This window comes from Calypte anna, chromosome 5, assembly GCF_003957555.1.
Source record: "Calypte anna isolate BGI_N300 chromosome 5, bCalAnn1_v1.p, whole genome shotgun sequence".
In the NCBI taxonomy this organism is placed as follows: Eukaryota; Metazoa; Chordata; class Aves; order Apodiformes; family Trochilidae; genus Calypte; species Calypte anna.
In genome coordinates this window covers 10043696-10068587 of record NC_044250.1, presented here as the reverse complement: position 1 = coordinate 10068587, position 24892 = coordinate 10043696, and the positions used below count along the sequence as shown (strand labels likewise).

The window sequence follows — 24892 nt, the reverse complement described above, 5'->3', positions numbered from 1 at the left end:
TGCAAATAACAGTGATCCCATTCTACATCAATTAGAGGTTTTGTGCAGTGGACAATTAGCATTCAATAAGGAAGTCAGAAGATAGAGTTATGTGTATTTTTCTGAGAGGGGTAGAAAAACGTCTGCTGGTGTGTGAGTGTTGATTAGACCCAAAGGGAGATCTTATTTTCACTCTTACTTTCTGCCTTACTCAAATACATTTGGAAATATGTTCCCACAGTGCCAGAAGCAGCTTAATTACATCTGATATTGTTAAAAGGAGTCTCCAGCTTTGCCTGGAGTAGCTTTCTTCATCTGAGAGAGTGTGTACTCACTTATTCCTGCTGTTGTCTCCTTCTGCTGGCACAAACCTGGTGGCTGATGGTGTCTCTGTGGGGCAGGTTCCTCAGTGGTCTGGGTCCATCTTGCCATGGTGCTGTGGTGCATTGCCCACCTTGTGTCTCACCCTCACCTACTGCACCTTGTGGGACCTCTGGGAGCTGTTGGAAAGGCAAAGGAGATCTCCCTGTGGCACAGAAGGGGGGGACACTGCACATAAAGCTGAAGAGGGGCTTTTTCAGGATAAAAACTCAGTAGTAAGATTGGGGAAGGAATTATATTTTCTTTATCTTCCACTCCCATCCTTACTGCATCTTAAACAAGTTATTTTTTTTCTTTCTTTATTTGGGCTTTCTGCTTGTCAGTTTGTAATAAATCAAAATTTAGATAAGAACTATGTTGACAGGAAAAGCTGAACCCAGTAAACTTTCTTCGCAATGTTTTTGGGGTTATTAACATGCAAGTCTTTCTTCCTTAAGCAATCGGACAAAATCTCTTTCTTGCACTGAACTGTCAGTGGAGGAATTTAAACTTGAGTCCTCTGGTAAAGTTTTATTACAGAACCCCTGTGAATGAGAATTCTTGAAACTTCCAGTGATACACTTCTTTGCTGCTTTCTGTCTCGTACTCTTATGCAAAAAGTATCATTAACAGACATGTTTCATGGGGGAGAAGAAAACATAAATACCTAAATGTTTTAAATTCAGTTTTACTTGTATGATTTGCTTCCCGTTCTAGAAAAGCAGCAACCAGTCTGATATCCACACGTTTATATATATATTTTACATTTTAATTGAAAATATTTCATATGAGTGAACTAGTAGGCTTAGAAATGTGTCTGCTGACAAAGCTGTATGTGGCACATCAGTGCCCAGTGGAGATTGCTTTGCATAGAGTCACAGAATGGGTTGGACTGGAAGGGGCCTCAGATTATCCAGTTCTGACCCCCCTGCATGGGCAGGGTCACCTCCCACCAGACCAGATTGCTCCAAGCCCCATCCAGCCTGGCCCTGAACACTGTCAGGGGTGAGGCGTTCTCACCGTCCTTGGGCAACCTGTTATAGTGTCTCACCAACCTCCTAGTGAAGAATTTCTTCCTAATGTGTACTCTAAATCTACCTTCTCCCAGCTTAAAGCCAGTACTTCTTGTTCTGTAAGTCCTTGGTAAGCAGCAGAACTCTTCTCTCAGAAGAAAGTCTCCTTTTGCTGGAATTGTTGTTAACAGGCATTCTGCCACGTGAAGTGGAATAATTAAAACAGCAACTTCAGCACATATTAAAAAATATGAGAAGAATGGTGGGAAGTCCTTTTCTGTAATGGTCTGCTGCTGATGTCCTGAGCAGCTCTTTGTGCAGTAAAACCCCTTTAGGTTTTGCTTTTCCAGCCTTTGCTTTACAGGTTAAACACAAGCTTCAGACAACTTCCTAGCCAACTGATTTGTGTGCTTGACTCTGCTGGTATCCACAAAAAGTGCCCGTAGACTTTACTGTACTGTTTGTCAACACAATCTTTTCTTAGCACCTGTGATCTGTTTGGTTACACAAACCCAAAGATGGTTTCTCTCTAGACTCTTTTGAAGACACACTGGAGCAAATGAAATTGTGCTGGTTTCCTTTGCTGAAAAATAGAAAGTACAAAATCCAAGATCTGGAGTATCTTGAATTACCTCAGGACCTGTCTCATACTCAAACAAATACAAAGCAGTGGCTCTCATCAGTGATACCTCTTTAACGCTGCACTGGGTTTGAAGTTAGAAATAGTGGTGGTTTTATAGGAACTTCTCAAGCTGTGTTATTAAAGCATTCGGGATGGGAAACAATTTGCACTTTTTTTGCATGTGTGGAAAGTGACATTTACAAAAATTTAGTTTCTGGTTATTCTTTCTATCTTGAAGCTATTCTTGGCAAGTTGTAAACACACAGAAAAGACTTCTCACAATATAATTGAGTACTGAAAATTCATTTAAACACCAAAGATTGAATCCACAGACTGAAATTCAGTGTAGGATTAGCATTCATCTTTCTTTATTTCTTATTCCCTTCTTTGTTTTTCAAAGAAACCAAACCCACTCTTCTGAACATTTGAATTGTGTTTTAAAAAGGAGAGTTTTTACTTTCCTTTTTTCCTTTTTTCCTCTTTTCCTTTTTTCCTTTTTTCCTTTTTTCCTTTTTTCCTTTTTTCCTTTTTTCCTTTTTTTCCTTTTTTCCTTTTTTCCTTTTTTCCTTTTTTCCTTTTTTCCTTTTTTCCTTTTTTCTTTTTTACTTTTCCCCTTTTCCCCTTTTCCCCTTTTCCCCTTTCTTTCCTTTTTTCCTTTTTTCCTCTTTTCTTTATTTTTCTTCTTGTTATCTTTCTTATTTTTCTTTCTTTTTTCCCCTTTTTCTTCTTTTCCTTTTTATTTTTCTTTTTTTCTTTCAATAAGTAGTTAATAGATTTTTCCTATTTTATCATTGTCCTTCCATAGTGTTATAATATGCCTGAATCCTCAAGACAAAAGAAGAAAAAGACAAAGGAAGCAATTTTTGTCTTAATTGGTAAATGAAGAGCAGTGTTCTCAGTATCTGTATTTAGCATGAAAACAGCCATTAGAATTGCAGATTTTGCTATCCGTTTTGTTTTGAGGAACTGACAAACGTATAATTTGCAATCCTATATAATTATAATCTGATGCTAGAGAAGGGTAATTTCTACCAGTACCCAGAAATATATCATTTGAGTGTAAATTTTCAGTACACTTTGTGCAGGGATCAATGGCATAACCTTAGTGAGAATTACACTCATTGCTACTTAGTATAGAAGGTGAGTGCAGAGAATGAACTCAAACCAAGATGAAAAATCTGATTTCCCCAGTTTCAGCAAAGGAATACTAGATTGGATTATAAAGATGGTATCTGTGGGGGAAAAGAGTGGCAAAATACTCTGTTTCTAGGTAATTATCTATCAGGAAATGACACAAGTCTTCTCTTACAAACTGTATTCTATAGAAACTGTAAAGCCACCTGTAAAAAGGAAAACTTCAAACTTCTTCTACCAGGGTTGTAATTCTTATGGTGTTTTTCTTTAGTTTTGTTTGTTAAAACAGCTTAAAAGAGACTAGGTAGTCTCCTTCACCTTCACCTTTTCAATAAATTCAGTTCACTTTTACTATTCCTTTACCAATCCAATAACTACAACTGTATCTTTTTTTCCTATCCTGTCCTAAACACAGAAAGGGAGTGAGGTCTGTGACTGAGTTGCTGCATTAGTGAATTACCACAGGTATCACCTCTTTCAGGAGCTGTGTGTTTGAACTGCGTCTTGGTCCCTGTGTTTACATCCCTACTGCAGGGAGAAGCCTCCCTGAACATTTGCAGAATTGACCCTGTTGTTGGGATCAGCGTTTTGTTTGGTATGTATTTCAAAATAATGTTATGCACTTCAAAATAATCCTATTATTTTAAAGGGCAGGATTGTTTTTAGGTTAGTTACTGCACCTGTAATGCTTCATTCTCACATCACAAAGGTAGTTCCAAAGGCTGTTAAGACTTGTTAATCTCATTTTACAGGTGTCTTGGAAAGTTATGCTGTGTGATGTAAAATAGGTCCAGTGTGCTGACAACTGGGCAGAACCATGTTTCATGGAAGAGGTGTAAGGAAGGGAAAGGAGCCATCAAGGGCAGGTTTTCACTTGATCACAGTGCTTCACAGTCTTTTCTCTGTCAGAAGCACAGAGGTCTGTTCTAGGTCACATCTTTTACCACTGCAGCACTACTGGAACAGAAGAGCTGTCATAGTCCCCTGAGGTCCAGGCAGAGACCTCTTGTTCTGCAGTGTTTGTGTAAATGCAATCTCCTTATCCAGACAATACTTTTCCCTAGTTTTTCTCTTAATTTAATTTACAGTTTGTTGTGGTCAGATGCTTTTTACACTAATGGGTTGCTTTCATTTGTGCATGTATTTAACTATTTTAATGACTAAGATTGGTTGAAATTTGGCACTAAAAGAGAAACCAGTCTGAATGCTAGGGCTGGATCTTCCCTGTGGCTGGCAGCAATGTGTTTTCAATAAATGCACTTCCTGAAAGTCATGTCATTTGTCATCTGGATCCATCTGCATTGCAGGTAGTCTATTTCCAAGCCAGGACTTTTTTTTTTTTTTTTTTTTAACTTCCCAATTTGCTCTGATCCAGGCACTTCTCATTGATCTACTTCAAATATAATTTCAGCGTAGCTCACATAATACCCAAAGGCTACTGTGTGTTTGTGCTACATCATTCATGTTTGTTAACTTCACTTCTTTTGGGACATTGGATTTTCTTTCTAACATTGCATTCATAGCTTGTGTGTATTGAGGCAGGGCAAGAAGTAGCCCAGTACCTCACTCTTCCCTTAGGTGTTATTTTCATTACCTGCACTATACTGCTGTGTGTTGCCTTATTCACCTCTGTGTAATTGCAGAGAAGGAATCTGTACCAATATTGGTTCAACTATCTTTCCAGGTCAAGTGACAACTTCAGGTTATTTAGAACATGCTATGTGCTTTAGGAAATAATTTCCCCTCAGTAGATCTTTTTTTCTGGCTTTTTACCATCCTTACTGAAAGCTTACTGTCAGCTTCAGGTCCTAAACTGTAGTTTATTTTTCTCAGTTACTTCAGTTTAGTTTCTGGAAGGTGAATAACAGTTTTCTGGCTGAACTCAAATCTGGATCTTGTTAATACAAAGCATACCTACAGTGTCTAGAGGGCTCCTGTTGTTCTCTTCAGCACTGAGGGTCTCTTGGACTGTTTGCTCTTGTCCAGTGCTTCATTTTGAGTGTGTATATTTATATGGGAGTGTGTGTGTATATCCTGTAATACACCCCTCCTCCAATGTGTTTTACCTGGTTCTGATGATTTATTTTTTAAAAAAAAGATTCTTCTGAGGAAAACATTTAGGAGATTTGATTTCTACAATTTCTCTTGGTTTCACATATGCCTGAGGTTGTAACAATTGAAGATCTATTTTTGTGAACTGTGTGCTCTGTTAAAACAGAGCACAGATACAATTGTGTAGTCATGCTGAGGATTTGAGTGGAGTTTAGCTTAAAAATTATCTATGTGGAATTAAGAAAAAAACCTGTGTGTTCCTGATGCTGTATTTTCTTTCAGTTAAACTCCTTTTATCATCTTCCATACAGCTCATTCAGGACACTGATATTTTAGTTCTGTATGACATCTGAAGCAAGGACACTATTCACAGATCTGGGAGGGACTTCTGGAGGCTGGAAGGCACCTCTGGAGTTTATCAGTCCAATGTCCTGACTGAAGCACAGTCAGCTGTGAGGTCAGACCAGGTTGCTCAGGGCTTTATTCATTTAGGTCTGAATGAGAGAGTGAGAGAGAATGGAGACTGCACAACCCTTCTGGACTGCCTGGTGTTAGAGGACTGTGATTAGGTCTCTCCAAAGCCATCCCTTTTCCAGTCTGAACAAGACCAGGTCCCTCAACCTCTCCTTACAGGACAAGTGCTCCAGCTCCCAGATGCCACTCTCCTTTGGACTTGCTCAACATGATGAACATCTTTCTTTTGCCAGGGGGTTTAAAACAGGATGCTGTTTGATTTATGCAGTCTTATACTTATAGAGAAAAGAAGCATGTTTTTTAATCACTTCCCTTGATCTAATGGCTATGCTCCTGTCAGTACAGGACACTGTTGGCTGAGTACAGGACACTGCTGGCTGCCTTTGATGTCAGGGCATGCTGCTGCTCATGTCCAGCTCACTGTACACCAAGAACCCAGGTCCTTTTTGACCAGGAGGTCCCCCAGATTGTGTCATTGGAGGTGTGTGTTCCTTTCCAGGTAAAAGGCTTTGTGTTTGTCCTTGTTGAATTCTCCAAAGCCCCTGTCAACCATTCCTTCAACTTGTCAGAGCCCTTCTGGGCAGCAGGTACACCTCTAGGGATATTGAGTGTTCCCCCCCCCACTTGTCATCTCTGCAAATGGGACAAGGATGCACTCAGTTGTCTCCTCCAGGTCACTGATAAAGATGTTATCTCTTACCCAGGTGCAAATACTTATTGTATGACTGGGGAGGGATGGATAAGTATTAACTGTGTATTAAAGTATTATTCTGTGTTGACTTACTGGAAAAATGTAGAGTGCTAAGAAGTTTTTTGTTTTTCTTTCTAATCCCCAGAAGAGAACTGTTGGACAGACATGAGTGTCTCAATGTGCAATGGACAGTTAGATAAACTTTACTGAAGCAAATAGGACTAATAATTCATTAAGGTCCTGTTCATTTACAGATTTTTAAGTTTGCCAGACAGAATTTGGAGAGAAAATAAAGCATTTGGTTCTGTAATTATTTGTGCAACTACAAATTCTGTCTCTGCTATCAGCCATCTGCCCTGCAGGCATTACTTTTAGTGCCATTTGGATCACTGACACAGTGTATAATCCTCTGCATCCTCTGGCGTTTTGCAGCTGACTTGGTGCTTAGAATTCTGATACAAATAGCTGTGTTCATATTCCTGCCATTTTTTCCCACTACCCTTTTGCTTTATCTCTTTTGGTCTTTCTAAGGGTCTCCAGAAGAGCTGCACAGGCAGGGGAAGCAGTGCTGTTCCCCTCGACAGGGATGCTTTTATGTGCTGTGGGAGAGTCACAGTGAAACCATTTTATTCCTCTGAAGCTTCCCCTGAAGAAATGCAGCCTGCACTCCTGTAGCAGTTGTGGTGCCTGTACACAGGGTCAGTTTGGTGGGAACTGATGGGTGTAGCAGTTGTAGGCTGTCACCCTCCCTGCTCTGTGAGCATGCATGGGACAAACCCAAGAGCTTCTGCTGCTGGCTGGAGAAGATCAAACTAAGATTGAATGTCCTTGGGCTGCTCTTCAGAGAAAAAGATGGCCAGGCTGAGGAAAGAATTTCCTCATTTAACTCGGATGACTGACCAGCTGCTTTGGGCTCAGAAAACCCTGATGTTTCCTAGCATGAGGGGAGCCCTCAGAGTCTTTCAGAGTGGTTTGTTTCATTTTACAGTCTTTGATTAGGGTGTGAGTCCGAGATCATAATGTTCTCTGAAGGGCTGAACTCAGCATATGGCATACATGCAGGAGTTATCTTATTTTATGAGGGGACTTGGGGCTGTTAGGACTTTTTAGAGATTGCTGGCTTCAGTGGTTAGGAGTTGCCTGAATTTCTCCTATTTGAAGAAGGTAACTGTGTGCCATTCCCTTTTGAGCATGAATTCAGCCTGCAGGTCTCTGACCCTGTTAATGGGCTTTTACAGTAGCATTTCATCAGTGCTGCTGGAAAGCTGCTTCCTAAAGGCTTAACAGTAACATTATCCAGAGCAGTTGGGTTTTATGGAACTACAGAGACTTTGTGGAAGTATAGAGATTATAGAGAAGTGTAATTGGGTGAATATGACAGATGGTATCCAATAAGCCAAGTGCTATCTCGTTGCAGGAATTTTATTTCATATGTTTTTAGAGACTTTGTAACATTTAAATGGCACATAACACCAATTCATGTCCTTTTGAGTTGGCGTTGTCCTAAAACATCCCCTAACCTGTTTTTCTCAACACAGAAACATACCAGCTTGCTTCACAGCAAGAGTGTGTGGAAAAAATAAGAGTGATCTTGAAGATTTGTCTGATATGATGTAATTTTTTTTTTTTTGCTTTTCATCTGGTTTGATCATCCATTGCTCTGGAATTGCAGTTGGTATTAAGGCAGAAGAAATTAAAGATGAAAATATCTTTAATTTTTCATTGCTTCTGGTTTAGTGCTGTAAATGGGAATAGTATTTTCTTATCCAATTTATCATATTTTTATGATGTGAACTGGTTGTTTCAGGTATCCCTGACTATGTGCATTCATTTCACTTGTTCAAAGGTCCCTGATTTCATGTAGAATTTTGGGTTTTTGATGTAAGGGAAGTGTTATAATGAAGTAGCAGAAAGAGAAAACAAGAGGGTGACACTTTGAAACAGCTTATGAAAGTTTAGTGGTAGTACACGTTTGGTTGTTTGAACAGGAACACTTCTCAGCGCAGTTAGTGCTGGGCTGCAGAGATGTGATAGATGTGATCTTTGACCTTTGTCCTGGAAAAAAAAAAAAAAGGTTTTATTATGAAAAATGTTGCCTTATGAAGAACTGTCAGGAAGGAACAAAAACACTGATTCATTTTCAGGCAGAAACAATAGAGCTGCTTTACAATGGCAGACCTTTTATATTAAAAAATAAATAAGATTAGTGGCTATATGCATCTTGCACAAACCAATTGAAAGCATTTCTTGCTTGTTATTTTGTATTGCAATGCCCTGATGAAATGCCAGAAATTTGCATGTTCAAAGGGTAAAGGTGAAGTACTTGCTGTGAAATGTGTTATTTGAATTAAGGCTTTTCTGATTTTACTTAAATCAAAATCAGCCCATGTGGAATTGCAGTAAAATGTAGCAAAATGATGATTTAAAGAAGCTCCTGCTTCTGTTCATCTCAGAAGTAAATTGTGGAGCTTCATGTAATGATGGACTGCCCAGGGAAGTGGTGGAGTCTCCGTCCCTGGAAGTGTTTAAGGAAAGGCAGGTGTCGCACTTAGTGCCATGGTCTGGCTGGTGTGGTGGTGTTAGGCCATAGCCTGAACTGAATGACCTCAGAGATCTTTTCCAGACTCAATAATTCTGTGATTCTGAGATTTCTGTTTTTTTGAAGGGCAAAGGCTATGTTTCTACTGCCAGACTTTTGCTTTTTCCTGAAAAAGTACAGGGTAAGTTCTCTGGATTTCAGCTCTTGGACCCTGGAGCATCTGTCAGAGTGCATGGAGTGACAGGCACTGTGGCAAGATCAGCTGCTAAAGCTTTTTGCAAGGCTTCACTGAAGTGTGGGAAAAGGGTCAGTGGTGGTTACACATCCACATCACAGGGTGGGCTGCAGATGAGTTTGAAAGCAGCAAGAGTGAGGGCCAGATGGAATTGCCATGGAAACAAAGCTTATTATTTCTATTTATTTATTTATTCATTCTTTCACCCACCTACCCGTTTATTTGTTTCTTTATTAAAAATCTGATGTTTCTTAATGGAAAACCTAAGGAGTCAACCATTCTCAGGAGAGTTCTTCCACTGAAAATCAGAGAATGTGAAAACCTGGTTGCTAATCAGCAACTCCAAGGTCCACTGGTCCTTTAGAAAATATTAACAAAATACACAGTATTGGACCAGAGTACTCTGCAATTCCAGCAGAAGAAAATCTAGTCTAAGTTGGATCCTCTTTTAATTTGGATTTGTGTAATAAATATTTAGACATGAAGAAAAGACAGAGCTGCAGCTTTTCTCTGCCACTTGGACTGAGTAACAATTAAAATGATATTTTTAAAACAGGATTTCATAGTAATGAGATTACTTTTATGGCCTTTTAGAAACTGTAAAGGATTCAAAGGGGTGTTGTACCTATCTAGTGGGCATAAGGCATTCTAGTCCAAGTCCAGTAATCTGGAGGGGAAAGAATTACTGAAATAGCTGATTCTATTCTACTGAACCTTGGGGTCATTGAAGAAAGGGGGAGTTCAATTGTAGTTGTTAAATGTTATGGCTTAAATAATGCAATGCTTGTAGTTAATGCATATTTACAAAAGGATTGTAGAAACAACCCAGAGCTTCATAAAATGCAGAGTGGGACAATGAAGGACTTGGAAGTTCCAGATAAGGCTGTCAGCTGATTTTCAAGGCATGCTGCTTTTGGTGTCAGCTTTGATTGCATATGTTCAGAGGCTTGAAAAACAACATCTTGCAGTAGAAGGGCAATATGGAGAGTTGTTTTAGTGTTAATCAGTGCAAACTACCCATGTCTTCAGACTGCTGTTTGCTGTGATGTTGCTTAGACACCTTGTCTGTGATGGAGAATTTAGAATTATAGCCAGTGCAGCGTAATGCTCCAAACCATTATATTCACATAAAGATAATTACTGAACTGGTGATTTATGGCAATCTCTGAGATGCATATATATAGCTCATTTAACATATCTCATGGAGTCAACATAGTCTGATTTATAAAGTAGAAGTTGAGAAGAGCTCAGAGCTTTCTCTATAGCTCTGCAAATGACTGGTGGGCTGGAGCAATAGTGGCTCCTGACCTCTCTGCTGCATATCCATGGCTGCCTGCACAGTTCTTAATGGTCTGTATTAGCATTATTACATGGGTTAGGCCTTTTTCAAGTGCTGTCTTAAATGAGGAAGATTTGTTCAGGGGCATTAAACTTAAAACTTTACACTTGAACATCTTTTCCTCAATTGTTTGGCCAAATATATCCGTTTGGGTGGTTTTACTTTCCAAGCAATAGAGCTAATATGTATTGCAGTGGTAGTGAAACACTTGAAAAAAACCTGATACTCTATACCATGGAGGAATGTTAAGTCTTCTTTTTATAACTTGTTTCTGTAATGTATCAAACAAAGGATACTTGTAAAGCAGAACATTCTTGTGAAAGTGAGAGTTTTTATCTTTGATATTTTCTGTGAACTCTGTGTAATGTGGAATTTCATAGTACTTGTCCAGCATAGTTTCATTCTGTGCAATATCAGCTTTTTGTAATGTATGGCCTGAGTAAAAATTATAAGAGGATGGTGCTACCAATAATGCTTAATTATGAGGCTTTGATACAGCAGGCGTTGGAAAGGTGGCATTCTAATAACTCTACTATCATGTTACTGTCTCCTAAAGGGTATATAATAAAACATGGGAAGCTAAATTTTTATTGAAATTTCTACTATTTGGTTATTTGTAGGTCAAAATTCAGGTTTGTTTGTCCTGCATGTTTTCTTTTTTGCTTTTTTGATGGTTAAGAGTGATTATAAAAAAGGGGGCCGATGGTATGAAAATGTTTTAAGAGAAAATGAATGCTACTTGTAAGAGGCTATTTTTTCGTTCTATAGAACTATTTTCCTTGTAGATGATATATTAAAGTTTAAAAGATTTAATTACCTGCATTCAATGTTTAACCATAATGTTCTTACAAAAGAGACCTTTGTTCTCCAGAAAAATAAAGTGTAGTTTGTAGTTCAGTGAAATGCTTCACAAATACAGTTTTCTCAATGCCATTAGTTTTTAACATCTAATAATGAAAATTATTGAATTTCCAGGAGTTAATCTCCCAAGTAGCAACAATCAGCAGACAGAAATATGGCAGTGCACAATACTGTTTGTCTTGCCAGGCTCTAAAAGTTGAAGGGCACAGCAATCAATGTGACTTTTCAAATATTCAGGAATAAATTCTGATTTCCAGAGTGCAGAAGATTAGACAGTTAATTTTCCTGATGTAATTTGAAATTCTGCTGAGTTGCTAAGCAGCTGTTTTATGCTCCTTACCTTTTCTATGCTTTATATGCAAATCTCAATCAACCCTTGTTGCTGTATGCTTTGAGGTTTTGCATTAGATGACAGTGAAGAAGAAAACAAGCTGTAGACTATGGACTTTGCATTTCCTTGTGAACTGCTGGAATGTGTATTTCTATTGAAGTTAATGTGAAACAGAGTTTTCAGGTTTTCATGGACTGCATTTAAATTCTATTGAGCCAACTTTTGCAGCTCAGGGCAGGTAAACTTCCTAGAACATACTGAGTGTTTTCTATGGATAACTCCTGCAGGAATTTGCTCCAGTGATTGGTGTTGGGTGTTGTTTTGAGTGATACATTTGTTCCAATTACGTACTCTTTGTCTTTGCAGTGTTCTGGATGATGAGGGGAGCAGCCTGCGTGAGCAGAAGCTTGACAGACAGGTAAGATTTTGGAGGGGTTCTATTTGCTCTGTGATTTTGAAATCTTGGAGAAACAAAATAGCTGACATTTACCTGGCAGTTGATAGAAATCAGAGTGCATCCTCCGATTAGGACATGCAAGAGAGGTCTGGACATTAAAGTTTACTTGGGGTTTAACTTGCATTTAGATTTTTCTTATGACCGGTGTTTGAATGATTCTTATTTTTACTGCCTTGGTCTTGTTTTGAGCTGACTTAAAATGTATTTGTTACCCCTTTGAGGGACCAGAAAGGAGAAGAGGTTCTGGCAGATATACCAGCCAACACAGGTTTTACACAATGTCTTCCTTTTGTTCCATGGATTTGGTCTTTTTGGCTGTAAACTGGTGGCACTATTTGCTATGTTGCCTATTTTGCTACTGTATTCCTACATGACTTGTATAAGAAAGTGATTCAGAATCTCTGCCATGAAATCTCAGGGAATTTTGTCATCAAGTTTTAATGGGGTTTGTCGTTTCCATGTTTCCCTTGATTTTTCCTTGGTTGCTTTTTCACAAAACTTTGTCATGATTAGAGTTAGACCTTGTGAGTTTAATTTTTGTTTTTTTTAAAGAAATTGCATTTCTTTCCCACTTTTATATCACCTTGCATGTCTACCAGCATCTCATTTTCAAATGCAAATGCTTTATATTTATGTCATGATCCTTTATTAGATTCTGACTGAAGTACTGTTGAGGTGTTCTACACAACTTATGGAGCTGAAAGGCTCCATTCTTGTTTCTCAGTTTTAGTCCATCTCTTTTCTAAAAGCAAAACATCACTGGGAATGGTAAGGCAATGGATAAATAAAATTAACAGTTCAGTTCTCTAATGTTGTGGAAGAAGGCTCAAAGAAAGATGTGCCTATTGGTGCCACTGAATGCTGAAAGTTTTAGGTTTCAGCAGGTGTTGCTGTGAAATTCAAGTATTTAATTAAAGTTCATCTTGTACAGTTGTTAAATTAGGCTCCTGCCCAGCATTGTCACTTGATTCTAGTTTGCAGATTACCTGCTTTTAATTTACAGAGACATAAACTGGCTTCTCTGCTTCATGCCCTTGCTTACCCTCCCATTGCTTCACAGCTTCACAGCCAGTACTCTCACACTGTTGCATTCCCAAGGGTTATTTCCAAGCAAGCTCTGACAGCTGGTAGACTGCTCAGAAAGATCTATTTTAATTATTTGCCATTTTCAGCAGACGGTGTTTTAGCAGTGGATTGGTTGCATTTTTTTTTTTGAAAGATTTCCTATAACCTGATATCCCCATATCCCGCTTACCGACAGCTGCCACTGGAAAACTGGGGAAGGTGTAACAATACCCACTGTTTTTCACCACAGATTGCTACTCCTTGGAGTCCAGTAACAGATGCTGTTCTTTGTCTTTTCCTCAGCGAGCATTGCTAGAGCAGAAGCAGAAAAAAAAGCGCCAGGAGCCATTAATGGTTCAGTCCAATGTGGACAGTCGCACGAGAACACGCAGAATGAAACAGTCGGAAGAACAAGCGCCACTGGTTGAATCGTATCTTAACAGCAACAGCAGCACCATATATCATGGTATATGAATATGATCTACTGCATGTATAGTTACTGCAAGTGCTAGTATTTTGCTCTTCATGCTACGTTTATGCTAATGAGAACAAAGGTGGTTGATTCTGGTATTTTAGTAAATGGATGATACTCTTCACTTACATTTTGGGATAAAAACATCAGGGCTTGCAATGGTAGCCTGACAGGAGGGAGGTAAATAGATGCCTTTTCAGTGCTTTGGGAAACAGAGAGTAGTTTGTCCTTTCTGCCATGAATATTCAAGTGTCTTGGTTCCTACTGAAGTAAAGCTCATTCTGTTCCATTCTGTGTATTCCTCCATATATAATTTTGCTTAAGCCTGACAGTGTTAATGGTAATTTTTAAAGCTGTTAACTAGTTTCAGCTAAGTTTGAATAGAATAATTTGAAAGATATTCTTTTTCTGCAAGGTTCATTGAAAGAGGTGCGTAGGTAGAGAAGAACATTTCAAGCTTGTACAACGTGGTTTATGCTTTCTCATTAAAGATTACAGAATCCAGGAGAAACAGAGATGCTTCAGGCATCACAGCCATAGGGATAAAAAAGTTAATGCTTCTTTTGTGCATCAAAGAATTTCATAATCAGAAGTAAATCTCAAGGAAATCAGTCGTTACTTAGTTCTGTTCTCATGTGGCCAGTGCTCACTGGCCCTGGTGAGGGCAGGTGCATACATTTTCTCAGAATTTTGAAGACAGGAGCTTGGGTAACCCCTGTTCAATATTGTGTCTCCTGTGGATCTTATTCCAGATTGATAACACCTCCAAGAGTTATAGAGAACAGTAATTTTCATATTTTATTCTCTTGCAGAATGTTAAGTCAAATTTGATTCACAAGGGATTCATAAGCCTCAGTAGAAAAAGGCTTCTTTCCCTGACTATTGATGGGTGTGTGCTACACAGAGTTGGTACAGTGAAAAAAGAGTAGAAGAAAGGAGGTGAAATCTACTGACAGTGGGAATGCAGATTGCTGCTTTCAGCTCAGGAATGCTCCTAGGTGGCACAGTACTTAAGGTTTAGCATCTAAGACCTGAAATCTAAGATGCCTTTGTGGCTTTACCTCTGGGAAAAAAGACAAAACCAAACCAGCTGGTATCCCTACATCAGTTTGTCCTAAATTCTTCTCTCAGACCCCTTCAGGATTTCACAAGGTTTCGGAGAAGCAAAAAAAAAAGCAATGTTTCTCATATTCAGCCCAGAGTTTTTTAATCCCTGGGGACAGCTGTCATTGTAATAAACTTTGCAGTTAGCAAAAGCCAGTTTAGGAGAATTTAATTACCTTGTAGAGGGTTTTATAGCCATATAAAATCCTTTGTTAGGGACATTGCATTTGAAAATACCGTAAGAACTCTAGAAGTGTCCTTTTTTTGATGTGGTCTTCTCTGGGAATATACTTAGTGACCACTGTTTGCATGTTATGTAGATAGGTTTTGATGGCCATTTTTAACTAAGGGATTCAACATCAGGGTTGGCACTGTTTTCCCTGTCAATGAAAACATTTGTATGTGGGAGGGTCGGATGCATGAGACAGCTGGGCTGTTTCTAAAGAACTATTCTGCTCTTTTCCGTTCATTTGTTTCTGTTATGGGCATGCTGATTTTAAGTTAAGAATGACTCTTTGATGGAACTTGATGTGCTGCTGAATGAACTACATTGCCTGGATGAGCATGTTTGTGAAATCAATTCCTGTACTGCAAATGCTACTCAAAGAACACTTCTTTCCACCTACCATTCTCCTCCACTCTCTTTTTTTCCCATGTACTAATTCTGTGTTGCATAAAAGTGCTTGTTGATTTCAACAAATAATTGGATGCCTGTGAGGAGATATCTCTATGGTACTTTGAGCAAAGTAGGTCAAAGACAGCATCTCAGCAATTCTTAGGTGTTAGGCTTTCTGCACTGGGAAATGTTCTTTCATGCACTGCTATAGCTTATTCTGATGCAGTTATCTGTGCTGCAATGGTTCCCTGATGGGCAACTCTGCTCTGGAATAAAAACTCATTTCATTCCAGAATAATTATCAGAGTGTGGAGTAAAAGTCAAAGATGCTTTTGTTCTGGAATAGAACATCAGCCTGGTGATCTGTTTGTAGGTGGATACACTGGAACAGTGTATTTCACTAGTTAAGCTGATCATAATTTTTTCCACATAAAGGAGCCCTTGGCTGCTTTGAAACCTCTGCAGGGGATTGCAGCATGATTGCTACAAGTCCTGTGGCTGCAGGTGTATCTTGCTTTATCTAGCTTGGAGCTAAAGGGAACTGCAGGTAAATTTAAGATGCAGTAGGATGGAGGGATATTAATAAAGGGTGTGTGACAGTTCATCTGGGCCAGCTCCCAAAGGGGATAATACAGATGTGGCTTTCCTACACTTGTGTTGATCAGGGTTGAAGATGCTGGTCCTAGTTCAGTTTAGCATGAAGATGAGCAAGTGCAGGGATCTTCTGAGATTCTTTTTTGTTATTTTAATGAATAATGAAATGGCTCTGCTGAAAGCCTGTCTCTATGGAATAAAGAGATGGATTGCCAGGATCACCATACTTTTTTCCTAGGTGTCTTTAAAGCAGCAAGGTGATATGTTGGTAGGATGAAATGGTATCATTGTTCCCTGCCAAGTGTTACTAGCAATTCTTCCGGATGCCTTGAGACTTTGATGGAGGTGGGTGCCCTTCCACAGTGTAAGGGGCTCCACAGAATTCACCATCCACACATCTCCAGATGGCTTTTTTCCTTAGTTCTTGCCCATGTTTCACTCAGAGGTGAATTTTTTCAGATCCTGTAGCTTGTAAATTACTTGTATGTAGTATACCTTTAGAAAATATTTTGGTTGCTGGCATAAATTGAATAATAACACCACAAGTGTTTAAGCTATCTGCAGCAGCTGCCATTAGTGAGGGGGAACAGGCCAGCCCAAGGCAGAATGAATCCTTGGCACTCTGCTCCATTAGTGGTCAGTTTGAGGTCACACAGTAGCCAGGGGTAACTGCAGATCAGGTCACCCATCTGTACATCAGGTAGAACCAAGCATGCAGGAAATTTCTTTTGTTACTTGAAAATGACTATTGAGATAGATTTCATGGGACCAGAACCTCCTGTTCTATGATCTGTATGTCTAGGAGCACAGGCACAGTAGCAGAAGTAGTTTTGTGGAAGTAATATATGGTTTTGGGATGGCATTTGTAGGTTAGACCCTGAAGTCTGGCTGCCTTTTCAAGCAATAGGCATCTTTTCATTAATTCCTTCATGCCTGGCTCCAGTAGTTACTGTTACAAATAATGGCTCTCTCTCTTGCAGTACCAAATGCAACTTCTTTGCTATGTCATAATTATAAATAGAAAAATAAGCATCAATAACATTTTGTATTTATATTAAGATTAATTGCATATAAAAGACAACAAATCATGTATTCCCTGGAATAAATTTAATCCTTCTTTGTAGGAGAGACCACTTACAAATTGCTCTGTCTTCTCTTTCTTACATTCTTTTAGTTTTGTTTCAGTGTCCTACATAAGGACATACTACTACTTCTTTGTTAAAAGTTTTTATTAAATTCTGCTTGCCATTCTGCAAAGACCCCCAGTCACATTTACAGGTTGTTTTCATGTATCTTGACACCAATTACTTTGTGAAGTTTGTTGAAAACCTGAACAAACATTTTAGCCTGATATGACATTGCAAAATTCTGCTCTGAGTACAGTTCTTTTTAATCTGGATTGCAAATTGAGCATTTCTGGAGCCACGTAGCATGCAGAACGACACTAGTTACTGCAGTGATTTTATTACATTATTTAATTACATTAAATGCAAATGATGAAAGCCCATTTTTACAGAGAATAATTTTACTTCTGTGAAAATGGTTCATTTCCATTGGGGAGCTATTTTTCTTTTCACAGCACTGTGGAAGGCAGCGATTTGAATGAGTGCCAGATATGCTTTCATTAATATTACCATACTTCATTGCAGCTGTGGCTTTTTTTTTTTTTTTTTACAGACTTGAAATTAAAAATGTTTTCAATTAGATACTCCCAGAGTATTTTTCATGGCAACTTCCAATTTAGAGATTTAGATCAACCATGTGCAAAACTGCAAAATTTCTTTCTTTCTTTCTTTCTTTGACATTTGGCAGCACAGTGAGATGTAATGGCTCTGTGGTGTGTTGAACAGACTCCTGATGACAAGTCATAGCTCTGGATTGTTAAATTTGATGTGTCATTCTGCTCCCTTACCATGAATGATGAGAGAGTTTTCTGATGGCTATCAAGCTGTCAGCTTCGTAAGATGACACCAGTTAAACACTCATTTAAAAAAAATATATATTTGCATGCTCATCAAAACCTTGTCTTACCAGCACTGCTTTCTGCTGACCTTGAAATGTGGAAGTATCAGTTTAATTTTTTGAAGATAGCAAGGAATGTTCTGTGCACAAGACTATTAATACTGAGAGTTCAGGCAGCACTCCAAGTATCATGTGGGCAAAATACTTAACTTCCAATAAGCATATATTCTGAAGCCTCCCTTTCAGCCACAGTCTCTTCACCTTCATCCTTTAAAGCAACTTTTTGATTTATTAGCAGCCCTTACTGTGCCAGTACATTTCCAAAATAAACAAGGTAACCCAGCAGCAATGGCCAGAGAGCATTAACACGTGGTTTAGAGGCCTTTTTGTGGTTCTTGGTATGGCAAGATTTGAGAAGGAAGTTCAGAGACAATTGCTTACCATTGCTTGTGAGGAGATGGGGCCAGTGCCAGGCTCCTCCCAGGAGGCACCCTGGGCAGCACCACATCTGGGCATGGCCTGGGCTGAGATAGAGGCCAGGGGCAGTGTGCAGGTAGAAGCCCCCAGGGAGGTTTGCCAAGGCATTTAAAGGCTACTTGTGCCCTCAGGGTCCTGATACACAAAATAATGATGTAATTTCTTACTGTCCTCAACCATCCTGGCATAGTTTTTTTGTTGATATTTTTAGGTTTCCCTATATTGGCTTTATACAGCTGGGGTGATGATTTGCATCACATACCTCATCATCTGGTTCAGCCTCTTTCTACTTAAGGAGTTTTCCTTACAGACTACAGAAATTTTTAATGTATCCAGTTAAAAAAAAAAAAAAAGTGATTTTTCTTTTCACTCACTTAATTCTTCGCATAATGTACTGATCAAAACTGCTTTTTTTTTAGCATATGGCATTTTCATGTGATGAGGATTGCTAAGTTATGATTCATGGATTTTTTTGTTTTTTTCTCTTCTTCTAGGATCATAAGAGTGTGCAAGTACTCATATAAAGCAAAATGGTCATGCAAATAGAAAAAAAAAAATCAGCACTCTAAGCAGTTTGAGCATTGGTAATGCAAGGCAAAGCCAGGACAATGTCCTTCTCTGCTGTGATGCAAGTCCTGCTACAGTCACCTTATACTATGCTGATAGAATATTTGTGGTTGTTCCTTGGTCCTGAATTAACACTGGAACCTCTGTTGTTTTCTGTCTCTGCAAAAGTATTTTTTATAATATTGTATTGAGGTTAGTAGTCAGTTCTTGATTTGATGAGCATGAATGAAAAACACTAAAATTAAAATCATATAATTGTTTCATTAGAAATCTTGCCATTTATCTCAGAACTGTTTCATACAATTTATGAATCCAAGTAAGAATGAAACACCAGATCTGAGAGTCCAGCATTATTTGCTCTTTAGAATTCTGTCTTACAACACGTGTCTCCATTTTGTCTTGTTTAAATGCAAAATCTAGTACAAAGAAATAATTGTAGTAGAAATTAATGAAGGAAAATCTCTGGGGTGGTTTTAGATGAAGATTTTAATAATTTGGGGTGTAATCTCCTATTGGTTAATATAACTATCAATAGGGATTTTCAAAGTTGCCTAAATGCCTTTTGGTATTGAAATTAAGGCATTTTTGAGTGACAGTCTTTGAAACTGCATCCCTTTGAACCTGCATTAAGGTTATTAATGTGTGTGTCCTGTGGTATCATTATTGGTTTTAACTCTTTAAAATCCAACTTAGGGCAAAATCAAGTTGCCATATCAGTGAATGTTGTCTAGGGAGTCCAGTTCGTTCCTTTTCCTTATTCAGGCTTTCTTGTGGGGAACTGTAAATCAGTTTGAGAATATCTAAAATCTGTGGAGAAAGCAGGTGAGAGTTTTCTTGAGGCTCCCATCCTACCAAGAAGGGAAATTCTTGTCAGAATGTTCCTTACTGATCCTGTAATAGAGGGCAGAGGGGAGAACACTTGATCCCCTGACTGCATGTTTGAGGATAACCATTGCTTGTACAAATTGCTCAATTATCCCTTCCTCTCCACACAGGCAGACTGGAAGGTGTGCTGGTTCAGGAAGTTGAAAGCTCTACATGCTGCATAGTAATATAGAAGGTATTAGAAATGGTTGTTCTTGGAACTCTCCAGGGCAGGAGAAAGCACTGTGAAGAGAATGTATTTTGTTTTTCACTTTGCTCCACATCTAAATCTGTTGGGGAAGAACTCTGTGTGCCCTGGGCTTTAGCTGCCTGTAGGTAGTCAAGTCCCCTGGAACACTGTGCTGTCCCAAACTGCATTTGTACAGTCAGTAGCAAAACTGTGTAATTTCTCTGCTCTCTGTGGCCACAAGAGAAAACATTAGTGAGCAGAGGAGCCTGAGCTGAGGTCTGCTATTTGCTGAATAATCAACAACTACGAATAAGATGGTGGGGTTTTGGGGTGGAGATAGGATTTTGGGTTTGGATTTATTTTAGAGGTAGTGCTTTAAATGTAGTGTTAACTCTCTGAAAAGCATCCTTTAGAAACAGGAAATTCTGTGCCAATTCCTGTTGTGAAGCCAGCTGCAGTATCTGCACATTTAAATCTTACTTTGCAGCCTTCATCACTGATGTCTGAAAGTCCCTTTTGCCCCAGAAAGCAGTGATAGCACACACTCAAAATGCCTCCTGGGCTAAAATCTTGTTCTCTGCCTTTATAGAGTGAGGCAATGAAAATATTTCCTCTGCTGTCCTTGCAGCTTCATCACTGTACTTGCTGAGAGTTGTGAGATAAAAGTAATTCAGCTTCAGGCTTTTACTTGTTAGATCAGAGGATAGCTGACAAGGTAGTGAAGATGTGTCTTTAATTTTTCAATTAACAGTGTCACAGTGTTTCATCTTTTGCTGATTAATTGTTGCTTTGGACCAAGTAAATGAAGATTCAGCTGACTGAATGAATATTGGCCATATATAAAAGGATCTGGAGAACTGTCTGGTTGTTTAATATAGGTCATTTGAAAAGTATTGAATTTAATTATAATATGGAGTATCATTTTTAAAACAATGGAAAGAACACACTGTAGCTTTTAAAAAAGAGACTGAGCTATGAATATAGGACAGATTGCTGGGTTAGCAAATCACACCTAATTAAAGAATGTGGAGTTGGGACTGTTTGATTCCTTACTTAGTCTGAGGCTGCCATACTCGTGGAAATAGGACACAGGTACTGATTTTATGTGCCATTTTCCTTGGAGTCCTATGCACTTTAGTCCTTTGGTTATGTCTTATTGCTTTCCAGTGCTCCTTTATACTGCAATCTTGTGATAGTGTGTGATAAAGACAGGAAGAGGAAGAGGAGGTGGGCAATAACAATCTGTTTCTATGGGCTTTTAGTCACCCCTAATAATAATATACTAATTTAATGTATATTCTCTATAAAATGTGAACTCTTCCTTTTTGTAATGAGAGGAGCAAGTGTTGATTGAGCTCCTTAGATTCTCAATGTATTGTGAATATAATAATATTCATAACTGATTGCTGTGCTGGGGAGGGTACCTGTGGGCTTGTAACATGCACAGACATGGCTAAATCTTTTCATCTTACTCCTCTGAGCATCTGCATGGTGTTTGTGTTGCTTTTGATTTACACGAAGGATCTGGTGAATGAGAAAGCTGCCTCACAGACCTAGGGAAAATTTCCCCCTCCAAAGAGAGACTACTGGCATGTCACTGAAAATCCTTTGGTCTTCTGGGTGTTATTAAGTTGGTTAGGATCTTTTAAAGTAATTTTAGGGGCTACCAGTTCTTTTCAGTAAGGCTCCTTAGTAGGCTTTTATTCTTTTAAAGAAAGCACTTTAATTTTGGGGAAAAAGAAAGGGATGGTGAGAGATCCCAAGTGCCAGGGTGTTCCTGTGCTGAGATATAAGCCACAGGAAGCACCAGGAGGTGGTGGGGCTCAGCAATTAAAGTGACCAACAGCTGGCACCAAAATCTCATAGTGCTCACCTGCAACTTGTTTTGTTTGGGGTGTGAATTTTGATAATTTCTTCATGTATCTTACAAGGGTAGTTGCTTTTATGCCTTTGTAAGCTCAGTATTTTTTCCCTTTAAGGCTTGGCCTGGCCAGAACAAAGAGTTATTTTGTGTTTGCTTTCACAAATTCAAATATTGACCTCAAAGTGTGTCATGCTTTTAGAAAATGATAAAGCCTCCTTTTACTTTGAAAACAACTAACATTGCATGAATTATGCTGACATGCAGTTTATGCCATGAATATTATGCTGAGACTTCTAAGAAATCAATTACCTTGTGTATGCTAGTAGGAGGAGTTTTTAATTTCAATGTGGGTAAAGTTTCACCATAAATTGCATGGCCATCCTACTCACCATACTCTGTTATAAACAATTGTGCAAGATGTGTTTTGAAAATAACTTGCTGATTATTCCTTGTTTTCAGGGCTAGGATGCAGCTTTACACGTGGTGTCTAAAAAGTCTAAATAATTTTTTTCTGCCTTCATGCTGCCACTGTTGACAATCAGTTTGGTGGAGCTTTACTATGAGGAAAAGAGGATCCTAAAATAGCTCAGCAGCACATGAATATTCTGATGTCACTTTTGGTCTGAAAGTCAGGAAAGTTTTTATTGGAAAGAGGAAAGAAGTTAGGAAATATATCACAGCTTACCTAATGCTTTCAGGTGTTTACTGAAGCTTTGCAAATTCTCATTTCTTTGACTCTCTGCATGAATTATCTGAAATACAGAATAAACTCCGCCGTGTCTGCTTACTCCTTTATGCCCTCACAGATTTCTCAATTCATTCTCTCTTCTCTCTCTCTCTGTTTCTCTCTCTCTCTCTCTCTCTCTCCTCTCTCTGTTTTTCTTTTTGGTGGGGTACCCTGAATCTCTCAAGCAGTGCAGGAGGCGGAACAGGAAGATGTAAAGGTGGTAGTGGATGCCCAGGCTTCGAAACCAACTAAAAAAACCAAGGCAGGAGCTGCAAGCTGTCAGCCTGGCAGCACCAGAAAGGAGAAAAAAGGGAAACACAAAGGTTAGCTGCATGCAGCTGAATGGCACTTGTTGAATTGACTGCAAAATACTTTGCTCTTTTTTAATTTCTTTGGATTTCTGAAAACTGCCTAAAAGTAATCTCTTGACATTTTTATGAGGTTGGACAATGGGGTTGATTTGGTCTTATCAGCATGTGTGACCTGGGAGGGAAGGAGGGCTAAAATTTGTAAACTGAGTCTTTTCTGAAGGAGTGTGTTTGTTCAAATTGCAGAGGAAAAAGTGCTAATGGAAGGATGATGGTGTTCTCCTGCAGAGTTAAAAAACATGAGAACCATCTTACACCAGTGTTGTTTTTTAGACTATCTGCATGCAATGTAATTTGGAGAAACAACCTTAAATTGCAGTCATTTCTTTCCAGACTCTTGCTGAGTTTTAAATTATGCAAATGAGAAATTAAGTGGGCATTTTGAAAATCTGTTCAAGAAAAATGAGCTAACATCCTTGGAGGGGCTCTTCAAGTTGTTACTTCAGTGTTACTGTATTCCACCTGGTTGGTGCCTGGGTGGTGTTTTTATGAAAAAAAATTCAGCAATGATTTTGGGTAAGATTAGGTAGACAAAAAACCCCATGATTGGTAATGGCAAAAGGGTAAGTAGAAATGTTGTTGCCATTTATTAGCTTCACTATTTGAGCCATAAAGAATAGATGGAAGAAGTGAGCTACTTCAGAGGTATGTAAATTTGATATATATATATATATATATATATTTGCACACACAGAGAACAAGGTTTTTGTACCAGAACATACAGTTTCTTTTTCTTTGACAATGAATGAGTAATGAAAGTAATAAATACCTTTCCAATAATTTGTTGTTCTTGGATAAGGCCACTGTAACACTATCCTGCCTGGGCTGGTCTGTGTTCCCTTCCTCTCTGTGTCCAGCAGTTTCTCTGGTATTGCTTAAGTAAGAAAACATTGACACAGTTTATTTAAAGAACAATGACTAATAAGGGTAATTACTGAGGTCAGAGTATTGGGGCTTGTCTACAGAAATTTTGCAGGACATGAGCCTAACTTACCAGAATTCTTTGCAACTTCATTGGTGAGATCTGAAGCTACAGCTCCTCTGTCTGTAATCCCTCTGGCTTCATAGGAAGCCCTGGGCTAGATAGGCTTTTGAGTCTGGCCCTGAGGTGAAGACTCTGGTCATATATCTGAAAAAAAGGTGTGTGTCAATACTCAGGCAAAATAGTAAGTGAAAGTCAGTGGTGAAATTAACTGAATGTAAAAATTGTTAGCAAAATAAGTGAACAGAAAGCTACTGTTTCTGGATTTACCATAAAAAGTAATGGCAGTGCAGCATACAGGTGCCAAGTTATGTTTTGAAGTTCATCTTGGTGAAGAGTAAAAATTCTTTTACTAGTTTGAAAGAAAACATAGGTTGTAACTGAGCATTGTCTGGAGTAATACTTAAATCATGGTTTCTTTTCTGCCTCGCCTTGAGGCTGTGTTTCATCTCATATAATGCCTGTTTTGCCTTTAGGGGGTGCCTATGTCTGCATTGTGTTCAGAACTTAAAATAATTGTACCAGTCAGTTACAGGTTTGGTTTGAAGTATCTGCATTGTATTACATTGTGTATACACATCCCCAGTCATTGAATTATATCTGAATTGCTTTGAAGCTGTAGTGCAGTAATTTTCCTCTGGGTTTAGATGTGTAATGCTTTTTTAAGTGGCTCAAAAAATGATGAAGCCATGATCTGACCAATGTGCTAAAGAGAAACATGAGAGAAATACCAGGTTCAATGAGGTTCCACTGACATAAAGCAAGAAAAGAATGGAGCTGATCACTCCTGTAGAGCTGATTGCTCCTCTCAAGTTAGGGGTCAGTCCATTTTGAAATTATATGATGGGAAATGTGGTAGTTAGCAATTTTTTTCTAAATCTGGGATTATGACTAGTAATTAATTCTTATTGATGCTATGCTATATACACTGTGCCTATCTAAAAAAAAAAAAA

General features: G+C 38.7%; 1 protein-coding gene across 1 annotated transcript in view; it reads left to right on the top strand.

Moving 5' to 3' along the window:
* The window catches only part of TUB (TUB bipartite transcription factor), a 55688-nt gene that overhangs the window by 10514 nt on the left and 20282 nt on the right, over nt 1-24892 (top strand). The window contains 3 exon segments of the mRNA XM_030451438.1: nt 11997-12048; nt 13456-13618; nt 22775-22912. Coding sequence (XP_030307298.1) covers nt 11997-12048; nt 13456-13618; nt 22775-22912 — 353 coding nt within the window.